This window comes from Pterocles gutturalis, unplaced genomic scaffold, assembly GCF_000699245.1.
Source record: "Pterocles gutturalis isolate BGI_N339 unplaced genomic scaffold, ASM69924v1 scaffold16207, whole genome shotgun sequence".
NCBI lineage: Eukaryota > Metazoa > Chordata > Aves > Pterocliformes > Pteroclidae > Pterocles > Pterocles gutturalis.
In genome coordinates, this window is record NW_010110631.1 from 29,895 (window position 1) to 42,572 (window position 12,678).

A 12,678-nucleotide genomic window follows, 5' to 3' on the forward strand; every position below is an offset into this window, starting at 1 on the left:
GGGGTGGAACGAGATGAGCTTTAAGGTCCCTTCCAACCCAAACCATTCCATGATTCTGTGATTTTATGATAACCTGGAAGGTATTGCACAAATGGAGGGGTCTGCTGACAAACAAATCTCATACTCTCCTCTGATATTCAAAAAAACACTTGTGAATAAAGGATTTTTAAAGATCTCATTGGTACTGGTGCTTGCTACAAGCAATCAAAAATTAAGTATTGCTTTGGATTGCACCTTGGTGTTTTATGCATGAGAAAGGTCTTGTGTGGTTGGACCTCAGTTCACCAGCATCTGGGAAAAATCTGTTCAGAGTTCAAGGGAACTCAAGGACTATTGCAATCTCTTTTTAAAAAGTCATCTCTGACCTCCTTTTCCATCTGAGAAAAGTTCAGATCCTGTGACATGACCTGTGTCTCAGTAAAACAGGATTGAAAAATCAGCCTTGGAAGTCCAGAGATGCTGGCAGCACGCTGGACCACCCTGTGTCCCTTCCTTGGAAAGGAAGACATCATTAGCTCGCCTGTCTAGCCAAAAGCTGTTTATTTTTCCTCTCTCTCATTCTTTAGATGAGATCCACTCCCTTCCAAAGTAGCTCCCAAAGAACCGGTGCCAAGTTCTCGGGGAAAGGTATGTGTGCAGGATTCACATGAACATGCACACACAGAGATAAAAAGTGTGACAGCCAGAGAGCACAGACAACTGTCAGTCATCTGGGGCACTTGGGTTAGCTAATGTTTGGACTGTGCTCTGAAGGTTGAGATGTGAAATTTCATCACCCACAATTTAAGCTAGCTTGCAAAATAAATGTAAAAACAAAAACAAAAAAAAAAAAAGAAAAAGGAAAAAAGAAAAAAGAAAAAAGAAATAATTAAAAAATAAAAAAGAAAAAAGAAAAAAGAAAGAAGAAAAAAGAAAAAAGAAAAAAGAAAGAAGAAAAAAGAAAAAAGAAATAAAAAAAAAAAAAAAAAAAAAAAAAAGAAAAAAAAAAAAAAAAAGAAAAAAAAGAGAATGCTCTCAGCAAAAGAAGGAGGTGTGGGGCTTCCTGGCGCTTCCTGCCTTTTTATGCATTGGATGCATCTATCTCATATGTCTTTCCAGGCTCTGCCTGCCTTTTCAGTTTCATGATGATGTTTCTGGGTTACAATTTAGGAAAGCTGACATATAGGAAATATTTTCCCATGTCAGGTTACAAGAGATGTGAATATAGTACGTCATCAACAGTATCAGAAATGATGCTATAGATAAGGTTTTTAATAATATAATATAAGTTGTAGGTTAATGTGCTGTTTTTAAAATAATAATAATAATGATAATAATAGTAGCCAAATTTAGAAGTAATCAGTTACTTATATAAGGACAATATAATTATTACTGTGATTTTAGCCTTCTTAGTTACAGAAACTGATTCTTCATATAGTTTTCAGATATATTTTAAGGACAATGAAACTCCATAGCTGAAAGTTATGGGGAACTTTCCAAGAACTCCTCTTGCTGTGACCTCCGAAAAGTTGTTGCTGTGGGGTCAAAGTAACAGGATTTTAATATAATTTTTGAAAGATGCAAACTGAGGTATGAGATTTTGACTCCTGCCTAACGAAGCATCACTCGCTTAAAGATTAAAAAAAAAGAGAGGAAGAGTGGTTCATACCAAAAATGTTACAAGGACTGAAACAGCATGTCTGGATCAAACACAGCATGCAGGGACTGCTGGAGATCAGGAAAAGCTGATTCAATGGTGTGGGTTTTTTTACAGCCAATGTGCTGTGCAACCTTGGAGAAGACACTGCCCCTCAGAATCTCTTCTAATTTAATTCCCATCTGTATCAGCACTCGTTAATTTGGTTCAAGCTCTTCAGGAGAAGAGCTATATCCACTAGAGGAGGTTTTTTCAGGGTGTAGTCTATAGGCACTTCTACAGCACAACTGTAAAAACATTGTTGATACTACTGGGTCAAGGTCCTGACGCTTACCAAATGGGTTCTTAATGTGTACACACTAATGTGGCGTTTACATAAAAAAGGTCTTGTTGGAGATATTTTAATTAATGTTTCAACAACAGCTTTCCCTGAGAACACACCAAGTCACACAGCATCACCTCTCTTCATCTCGTGGTGGTGACATGACAGCGGTACTCAGAAATCTCAGTAAGGATCAAATCTCCTTCTGTAACAGATGTTGCAAGGGCACAAAAAAAGTGGTTCTTGTCAAAAAAAATAGCCCTCACTGGGGAGGATCTGATTCAAAGCACAAATATAGCTCCTACTGTAGTCAGTGGAGGCCAAGTCAACATAGTCAAGTGGGCCATGAGAGCCCCTCCGCTCCTGCACTCGAACAGCTCTCCAGGGTCCATGTATCTGTCCACCAGATCTCCACCGACCACAAAACGAGCGCAGGCTCCCCACCACTCCTGGAAACACCTCTGTGGGTGCCTAAATGTAGGTTTCCTACTCAGTCAGTGCAATCCTCCAATCACTTCTGCAAAGCTCACAGTCTAGGAGAGGCAAGATTTTCAGGGTGAGGCACCATCTTTCTAGAGCACTGCTCTTAAGCCTGCCCTCCTGTTGCAGAAAGTCATTCAAAACCAACCCTAGAGTGTAAGCGTGGCCAAAGGACTTCTCCATGTTGAAAGCATCCAAGAGTTAATTCACTCGCTGCCTGTGTGTGTTCCCCTTGTCTAGACAGCCTCAGCAACAGCCTAACAAAAACTTTCAGCAGAAAAAAATCTCCCACAGTAACAAGTTTCAGAGGAAACCAGAGATCCTGTGATGGAACGTTATGGCCGAGTTGTTTAATTACACAGGTTCTCTGGTTTGTTTTGCAATGGCGCTTTGCCAGGGCTTGCAGGGCCAGTTAATGAGCCGAGCTGACTACGACTCTGCAAATACCATCACTGGTGCCGCAGGGGTTAATAAGCTCCACTGAAGAACAGGGCTGCCTGCCAGAGAGCCTGACTGATAAACAGATCCTCTTCAGTCTCCATGGAAAAGCTTGTCTTCTCACCACCGCTCTCCTCGGCCATCCAGCCCCAGCACAGGCACGGCCAGTGTGGAAACCGCTGAGTCAGCAGAGTTTTTCTGGACAGGCAGTCAAGTTGAGAGAGGAGAGCCAAGGCTCAAGGGTGCATGTAAATCATGGAAGAAACTGAAGACTAAACACTGGTCTTCTTGTCCTCCTCACCTTACCCATGTGTTGCTACAAGTGGACCATGGGCATGGGCCAGCACAAGTTCTCAGGGTTGCTGCTCTCCGTTGAGGCTGGAGGGACATGGTCAGCCCATGTCCAAATGCCATTTACTGCTTTTTCAGAAGGGGATAATGAACTCTTCTTGGCACTTGGTTTTTCCAGAGAGCAGCAGGCCTGCAAAACTAGTGGTCACACCCGTTTTCCATCCTTTCCAGGGCAGTGAAAGTGTTAGCCAAGCCCTCCTCTCCCCCAAGTGCTTCCTCAATGCTTTCATGATGCTGGTGATTCCCTCTTCATGCTTCTTTCCTCAGGAGAAATGGGGTCTAGGGTTAACCAAACTCTGCTGTCAGCTCAGTGGCTTGGAGGGCTGGTTTGCTTTGGAACATGCATTTCTCTCTGCTCCCATGACAGTAGGACATTGCCAGATCTGTGCAAAACAAGATCTGGTTTCTGCTTCCTTAGAAAGGAAACACCAATTCCTCCCCCTCTTCCTCTCACACCCTACAAAACAGCTTAATGCAACACCACTTTTCAGATCAGAGTTCATAAAAACAAGAAAAAATGTAACTACCCCCCATGCACATCACCTAGAGATAGATTTTTGGCTGAGTGCATTGAAGAGGTGTTGCAGAACTGCTGTCAACAGGCAGCAGCAGTTGTTGCACACCAAAGTCCCCCTTTCCATGTTGAAAATGTGCTGCTGGTGCTCCAGAGACTTCTGCTCGGGGCAAGACCAGCTGGGCTCATAGTCCCATCTAATTTCTGCTAGAGTATAAAACCCACAGTGCTCCTGCAATCATTCCTTAACACTTTAGACTTCTGGGAAGGGCCACTCAGACCCCTGATCTGCAAAGAAAACAGTAGGGAGATAAGTTTTCCAAGATAACCCCAGAAGAATAAGTGATACGGTCTAGGAGATATGAAATATTGATTTTAGCTCTGCTCAAGTTCTTGGGATATTCTGGGTGAGATCCTTCTTTTTCTCTGCTCTTTTTTCCCTATGTGTACACCAGAGACCAGGATACTGAGTTCTGTAAAACACTTGCATGCCAAAGCTGCAAAAATCTGGGCATTATCAGATAGGCAGAAGGATAAAAAACCCTCTGTAATACTGGGTGAGACTCCTGGACAACCTTATTCATTATTCAGCTTCACGCAATGGGCAGTACCCTGTACTTTAGAGGAAGATGCAAGAAGTCTGGTGACAAACAATTGGGAAAAATTTCTTAATGGATGACTGTGGTATAAAGTGATGAAGGTTCATATCTTTTCAAAAAATATTGATTCTGTGATAACAGCAGATGACTTTTCCTTGATTTGTAATCCCAGTCATAATTGGGTTATATGATGATTGCTATCCTACTGTTGGTTTTGTTTTATTTCATTCTGAAAATACACTTTCTATGAAAAAAATAACTTATTTTCTTTTTAAACAAGCCAATTTTCTGTTCATTGAATAGACTATGACTCCTGTATTAGAGATAATTTCCTTTCTTTATAACACGCATTTTTATAGCTTTATCACATATTCCTCCAGTTATGTCCTACCTGTAATAAATCTCCCCAACCTTTTTCATTCTTTCACTCTGTATGCCTGTTTTTTGGTGCTTTTTCATCTCAGAACAGAGTTACAAAGATGTCTCCCTGTCACAGAGGTGAAAATCCTATGGCATATAAAAGAGCCACCCTTACAACAAAACCCTTGTGACTAAAGTTTCTGATGTAGTTCCTGACTGCGACAAAATAAAAAATTTCTCCTCCTGATGGTGCTAAGCCATTTTCCTCCTTGGGGTTTTTTTTTTTTCTATTTTATGCCCTTGTTTCTATGAAAGATTTTAAAGCATCTTCTGAGGGTTCTTGTTTTGGGGCAGGCAGGGAGAAATCATTCAAAGCTGGAAATACAATTGCAAAGGTATTATTTGATGTTCAGGCACAGGCAAGGGCAGCTGCCTACCTGTGTGCAGCCCGATTCGTATCCGGAGGGGGATTTCTGGCATGTGTCTCATTTTGAACGTTCCCACCGAGCTGAGGATGTCCAGGGACATGTTGGCTATCTCAGCGGCGTGCTTGTTTCCGTTCCGTTTCGGGAGTCCTGAGGCAACCATGTAGGCATCACCGATTGTCTCCACCTGGCAAATACCATGGCATTAATAAATAAATAAATTGAAAAATATGGGAAAGAGCAGTAGAATAACACTACAGGAGTGTTTGACCCAGGCACGCCTTGATCCTCAAGCCCAGGTGCTCCTCACCTTGTAAACATCATGGTTTCCAAGAACAGCATCAAACAGTGTGTAGAGGTCATTTAGAAGGTCAACTACTTCAATGGGTTCACTGAGGGCTGAAATGGTTGTGAAGCCCACGATGTCACTGAAGTAGATAGTCACCTGGTCAAAATACTCCGGCTCCACGGTGCCACCAGTCTTGAGGGCTTCTGCCACTGATCTGAAATCACAACACAAGCAAAGATGACAGGGCACAAACCCATCTTGTAGGGCATGCCCAAGAGCTCAGAAAGTCTTGTCCTACTGTGGTCTAAAGATCTTCCAACAAATAGAAGGATCTACACGACTGTTACAATAATTTCTTACTACAATAGTTTCTTACTTTGATTGGGAGGTGCTTGCCAAAATTGGAGGTCAGCTCTGCAAACTCACTGAGTTCTGGGAAACATTTTTGTCCAGTCTAGTTAGGTAGTGCCAATGGGCTTTGTTACCATCTAAAGAACCAGTACTTACGGAGGGAGCATTTGTGACAGCAGTTTTTCTGTCTTCTGTTTTTCGATCTCTAGCTCTTCGGTCCGCTCCCTGATTAAATCTTCCAGGTTGCTCGAATACTGCTCAAGCATCCTGAGCATTGAGTCAATGATATTGGTCTTTTTCCCTTTGTTGATGGTTTTGAACTGGAAAATCAAACTAGAGAGTTATTTCTCCATCTCATTACACCATTGGAGCACTCTAAATTTGGAAAGGAACAAAAACCAAACATTTTTGAAGGGACAATGCTGAAGACTGTCTCTGTCAGTGGCAAAACATGAAAAATAAAGATAAACTAGAGGGTGAATTTGCATTACTAATGATGGAAGCTGTGCAGGATCACATTGCTCCTCTATGAACTGTCAGTGAGGGTTAAGTGAAACACCACCGTCCACGAGTTGGGAACATGCGTGTGAATTGGTACGGAGTCCTATCATGCTGCAAATTTACATCCTCATTTATCCCATGACTAAGCTTTAGGGTAATTTGCAACCCTTTGCATTCGGAGGTGCAAATTTCAGCACACTGGCAGCACTTATAACCTGTTTATATCTTACTGGTTTTTAATCCGCCTTTGCACACTTGCATGTATGTGTACTGCCATGCCCACCTCCAGCCCCTCATTGAGTTGTGCTCTCTCCTCTTGACCTGAAGCTGAGCCTTTGGACTGTTTGGATAATTTGTGGCTTCAGATGCTGCCCCTAGGCTCAGCACTGGAGTCACATGGGCGTAAAATTAATCACAGCTTCATAGAACCAAAAGGTGAAAATTATGGATGTTGATTTACCTAGTTTGACCTTATAGGAACGTAGGAACAGTATTGCTGGATCAGACAAGGGGTTTATTTTGCCAGTACCTGTCCCTGAGACTGGGCACTAACAGATGTCTGGGAAAGCTGTTCAAACAGGGCTCAGGTACAGTCATATTTCCCTGGGATACGCTCCCAGCTTCCACCAATCTGCAGTTTGAAGACATCCTATGCCAAATGCTGTATCTTTGTGTTTAACAGCCTTTGGTGAATTTTCCTTTTAATTTAATCACCTTTTAAATACTTTAGAAGATCAAAAAACATATTGATCTGAAGGTGCTATTCTAATTTACAGGTCTTTGATCTCCATGAGACCATCCGTGCAGACACAGTGCAAATGTGAAGACACCAAGCCCACGTCCAGCCTGCTTCACACCTCACGTGGCGGTGCCATCACAGCCCGAGTTCAGGACAAGGTGCAAGCCAGCACAGGCCTGACCAACAAAACCAAATATCTAGACACCATGAACCACAAAAAACTGCAATAACCTTGCAAAGGCAAGACTAGAGCTCTGGGACTGCTTCTAAGGGCTGACTTAAATTAAAAAAACAGACTTTCCGGCCAAGTACAAACAAAGGATTGCACCTGCTGGTCTATTCACTGACCTTATGAAATACCTCCTCAAAGGTTGGACGTCGTTCGGGGGCTTCACCCCAGCATTGCTTCATTACCTGGATGCACTCCAGGGGGGCCAGCTCAGGGGCTATGGTTGGGCGGCACAGGGGAGGGGGCTTCTTCACTTTCTTTATAATTTCTGTGACAAAGAGAAGAAACACACAGTGAGATGAAGAGTCTTGGTGGGGACAAAGGACACAGACCTTTTCACCTGTTCCTTGCTCACTCCTTCAGCCATCACCATTATTTCTCACCACCCAAAGGCTGTGTCAATGAACCTGGGGGTTTCTGCTTCCCTCTGCCAGGAGTGTCTTGGAGGATTTAAAAGATAAGAGACACATCTGCCTTCTTGTCCCTGGAAAACCAGGTGATGAGCAATAAAGTGGATGGATGGGGGAAGGTTGTGTTACAGATGGATGTGTGAACCCACAGGATGGTATTTAATGAAATTGCCTCTTACTCCTTCCATTAGGATCATGGGAGCAGAGGGTCATGGCCAAGCCCAGACTGGAAGGATATCGGCCTCTGATGCTTCATCATTAACTGGGAACCAGTAGATAGGAGGTTGATGGGAATGGAGACAGTGGAAAGTATTTTAAGGAGGAGAGTTTGGGTTCAAAACAACATCTGGGAAGGGAGTCCCCATTCAGAGGTGAGATAAGACTAATAAGGAACTGGGCTTGGGCTTTGAGACCCTGAGGAGTCAGTCCTTGAATCTACAGTTTTTAGATAAAACGGCCCTACAGTGAAGGAGTGGGACTGGGGGTTTCGTTGGCAGCTGAAGCATGGAGGGGAGAGTGCGATGTCTGAACCCAACTTTGACTTCAGTTGAGGTATTTCTTGGTAAGAATACCCTGGAGGAAATGTTTTGTGGGTTTGGTTGGGGGTTTTTGGTTTTTTTTGTTTGTGTTGGTTTTTTTGTTGTTGATGTTGGGTTTTTTGTTTTGTTTTGGGTTTTTTTTTGTTTTTTGTTTTTTGGGTTTTTTTTACTCAAAGTGATGGTACTTGAAGGTTTCATCTTGCGTAGTGCAGAGCAGTCGTCTGCAGTAAAAACCACCCTCTTTCTGGCAGGAGCCCTGCATTTCCACAGCTGTTACTGTGAGTACCCAAAGCTTTTCAGTGTTGACAGTTTACTTTAAAACTCTTTGGCTCATCCCACCAGTCTCCACCAAATGAACTGCACAAAGCACCTGGCCCAAATATTTCCAGGGGCAGCCAAGGGGAAATGACTTCCCCAGACGGTTTTAAAGTTCACACCACGAGTGAAAGCTCCTTGAGGATTAGGACACAATGAGTAGAAATTCATCATTTTATCAAGTCAGGAAACTGGAATGCACTACGCGCAACATTTGCAGGAGGTTTCTCATGGGGACTAGGTGGGGGGACACCTGCTAATTACATCATAGGTTACATCATAAGTACAGCTTTGAATTACAAAGCAGATTACATCATAATCATCATTGTCTTGCATTGTTGCATTACCTTGGGGCTCAGCAAGGTCAGAGCTCCATTTTTCCAAGCACTGAACTAGCAGATACTGGATGGTCGTACCCCACTTGGTCACTGTCCAGCTTCAAATGTGTCAAGAATGGGCTTTCACTGAAATCAGATCTTTTTGGACTGTGTTCACCTCCTCCTTGTTCAGGTTCTTGTGACCTGACCCTGACTGCAGTGCGTTTGTTCTTCCTATGCATGCACAGCACAGTTTGAATTAACGAGAGCTGCACCATGAGCAGTTCCTAAGGAGTTCACCTATTTGCTATTTCTGATACAAGCCGCTCTCAGTATGTCACCGGGGTCGTGATGTATCGCTCTGATCTCTGCTGAAGGCAGAGAACCTCTTTAAATGGGGAAATAATTAAGGAAAAATAAATGGGCAGATGGACAATACAGAATGCTAGCGAGAGGTCCAGCTCAAAAATCTCAACCCCCATGACATACAAGAAAGGGACAATGAGTGGGAAGCAAAGGAGCTTCCAACCTATGGAGATTCTGCCATCGGATGCCACCCCACACCATGATAAAAGTTAAAGTTTTGACAGGAAACTGGAGGTGCTGCAGGGGTCTGACTGCTGGCCAGCTCTGAAGCATCTTGGGGAGTACCCAGAGCCCCATCCCCATTGATATCAGGGATAAGTCATGTACCAAGGCTGAGATCAGAACTATGCATTTTGATGTTTATTATGGATGTTTTGCTGAAAACAGCCTTTTGTCACTCAGAAAGGTCATGAGTTTGGGACATTATTTCCATATTTTCATACCCAAGGGGTTTGACCAGATGTTTTATGAGCGCTCTGTGTAAATTCCTAAAAATGCACTGAAATAGTTGCCTACCTTCCGCTGAGAGTTCTGACATGCAGTATGGTGGACCCCGAACAACCACTTCTTGTAGGATGATTGCAAAGCTGTAAATGTCCCCTTTGAAGGTGCCTTTTCTGCACATGTCTGGGTCCCTCAGTAACTCAGGAGCTGTCCAGAGCAATTCTAAAAAATTCAAGAGCATCATGTTTCTTACATTTGAGCTCAGACTACTGCAAATTAAGTGCTTAAATTAACACTTTATTTCAGCTATTAGAGGAAAGGTTGGAACATACTTTATTTACTGGATCAATTCTTCTATTTCTTGTGATGTGTTAGAAATCCTAAACTTCCATCCTGACAAAATTTTGAATTTTTCAAATTTCACTCCACCTTTTAAAAAAATATTGCTATACCAACAATTTATATCCTATAACACCAGACCTGAATTTCAACATGAGAAGACTTCTCACCTTTGCCAAAAGATTTAACACCTCCTTTTTTTTGTTTTAAAATATCACTCAGACAAAATGTTGGCGCTGAAGTATGGATTTCTTGTTGCTCTTTTAAAAACCAATAGTTAATAAAATACCTTCTGTAGTAGTTCTTAAGGTGAAACCAGTTTCCATAAAAGCAGTTTGTGGCAGTCTGAAGTATGATCAATCTTTATAATCCTATAGTTCAAGTGATGAAAGACACAGTTAAACATACTCAGCCTCACCAAGAAATTAATCTTCTCCAAACTGGGATATTTGTAGCCTGATACGTGTTCCTTCTGGATAACGGGAATAAGGAATATTTCAGCTACTGCAATATGTAGAACTTTGTAAGGAAGGAGAAGGTCTTCTGGAAACTGCCCTATCTGAGACACTGGAAATGTTTAGGAACCACAGATCCCTCCTGTGACAGAGGGATCAAAGCACTACATGCTGCTTGAAAACAGGTTTCAAGAATAAACAGGGATACCAGAGGAACCCCAAGGCAATGACCAGGTGAAAGAAATCCAGTCAAAGTCTCCAAACCTGGTCCCGTGAGATGCTGTCCCTAAGGTGGTGGGAATGTCATGTGGCAGCCTCTGGTGACTGGCATGTAGAGGAACTATTTCAAAGAGACCTGTATCATCTTCTGTTTCCAATGGCTTAGTTTTACAAAACAAGGCTCTTTGCATTTGAGTTAACCTAAAACTTCAAATATAGGGTTGAAGGTAAGGATGTGAAGCCAGTTCCACTGGTCACAGAAATTCAAGATCGATCAGATTTCAGGGGCACTTAAATCCTTCTCCAGCTCCAACAAGCTTAAGTTCTGTCACTGCTTACAGTAAAATCTTTTTTCCTTACCATGACACTCTGCTATTCGCTTCACTTTCAGGAAGTCTGAAAAAACTTTGCTTATGCTTTCCTGGAACAACTTTGCGTTGTATGCAGCTAACTAGATATGAGTTTGAGCACATAAATCCTTATGTGGCCGCTGGCCTGCAATTACATTAGGACAAGTGCCTGTTAAATCAATGGAAAAAATATTTTAAAAAAAAACATTTCCTTATGGCACCTACCTTCTGGAGGTGGCTGAATGTATGGGCACTTCTGTGCTTCTAAGAGCTCGTTATAACCATAATCAGTGATCTTCAACACAAACCGGCCATCCACAACACAGTTACGTGACTTGAGACGCCCGTGAGCAAAATCTCGGTGATGCAAATACCTAATTCCCTATGAAAAACAGAAAAGATTGAGGTTGGTTCCTTAAGATTTATATTATCCATCAGCATTCAGAGACACCAAGACAAATTGTCACCCTAGATGGCATCAAATGCAGCATTGACTCTATGTCAAATGCAGTGTTGATGAGCCCAAGAAACTATGAGAAAAGTTCAGAAATGGATTAGGAACAAGAATTGGGCTAGATGCACCCTAAACTTCTACTGGAAAGGACTGGCACATTTAGGAACAGTCAGTTGTCTCCCTCTGTAGCCCTAGGACTCACTGCACTTAGAAGTTGACCTTTTAGACAAGGTTAAGAAGGTAGACACAAGTGGTACCCAACGGTTAGGTCAAGGGAAGCCATTAAGAGCCTGATGCCCTCACTCAGTTCCCTCAAGGAGGATCAGCAGGTGGGTCATGGGCTGTAGGAATTGGTAGTTCACCATTAGGGAATGAAAAGGCATGGGACATGATTGGGAGTGTGCGTGAACACTCTTCTAAAGTGACTGTATCTGTAGCCATCCTGTGACAGGGGATGCCTATGGTTTGGTTCTATGCTGGATGCATTTATTTTCAAAGAAAGGGCCTTTAGAAGGTATGGATTTGTCACCAAATCCATTGTTCTAGGTGATCAGTTTTAACCTGCTGAGTGGATGTAATCCTGTTACTCCAAACAGTGCTTCTCTCAGATGGTAACAGAACAGGAGTAAGAGGTCTCCATTAACGATCCCACATACCGGTATAATTATATTCATGTTGGTTTTCTCTACATTACTATAAAAATCATGAACTCCTGGGTTAAATCAATATAAAAGTCACATGCATGTCATGTCTCAGCGGGAGCAATGGATTTACTTTAATTAGATCCATCACAAGAGACGACTTGAACATCCAATCCAGTTTCATATCCTCGTTTCTCAGCAAGTCCTCCAGGCTTCCTCGGGAGCAATATTCTGTCACTATGGCAAAGATGCCACAGTCAGAGAAAAAGCCCAGGAACAGATTCACATTTTCATGACGCAGATCTTTCATCTGAAACAAGACAGTGAATCACAGCGAGACCACAGTCAGCCAGACACATCTGCTCGGCAGCTTCTTTATATCGTTAGATGTTCTTACCATTCCTGCACTTCCAAACAGCCTTTCACACAAGGATGGGGAAGCAAACAACCTCTTTGCTGCTTACTTTCAGCTATCCTACGCTCTTTTTAAGCTTTGCTTTTCTTAGTCTATCCATTAAGACAAAGAAAACAAAATAGCAAAAGCAAACTGAATAAGAATTTGTTTTTCTTTAGACAAGCTGGGTTGGATCTTTTA

General features: G+C 42.5%; 1 protein-coding gene across 1 annotated transcript in view; it reads right to left on the minus strand.

Annotated features, from left to right (window-relative positions):
• The window catches only part of GUCY2F (guanylate cyclase 2F, retinal), a 45,700-nt gene that overhangs the window by 17,795 nt on the left and 15,227 nt on the right, over nt 1-12,678 (minus strand). Inside the window, exons 8-14 of the mRNA XM_010073470.1 lie at nt 12,217-12,393; nt 11,214-11,370; nt 9,698-9,847; nt 7,354-7,502; nt 5,922-6,085; nt 5,436-5,628; nt 5,138-5,312 (exon numbers count right to left, since the gene is read on the minus strand). Of these exons, the coding sequence (XP_010071772.1) occupies nt 5,138-5,312; nt 5,436-5,628; nt 5,922-6,085; nt 7,354-7,502; nt 9,698-9,847; nt 11,214-11,370; nt 12,217-12,393 (1,165 nt within the window). The remainder of the gene's footprint in view (nt 1-5,137; nt 5,313-5,435; nt 5,629-5,921; nt 6,086-7,353; nt 7,503-9,697; nt 9,848-11,213; nt 11,371-12,216; nt 12,394-12,678) is intronic.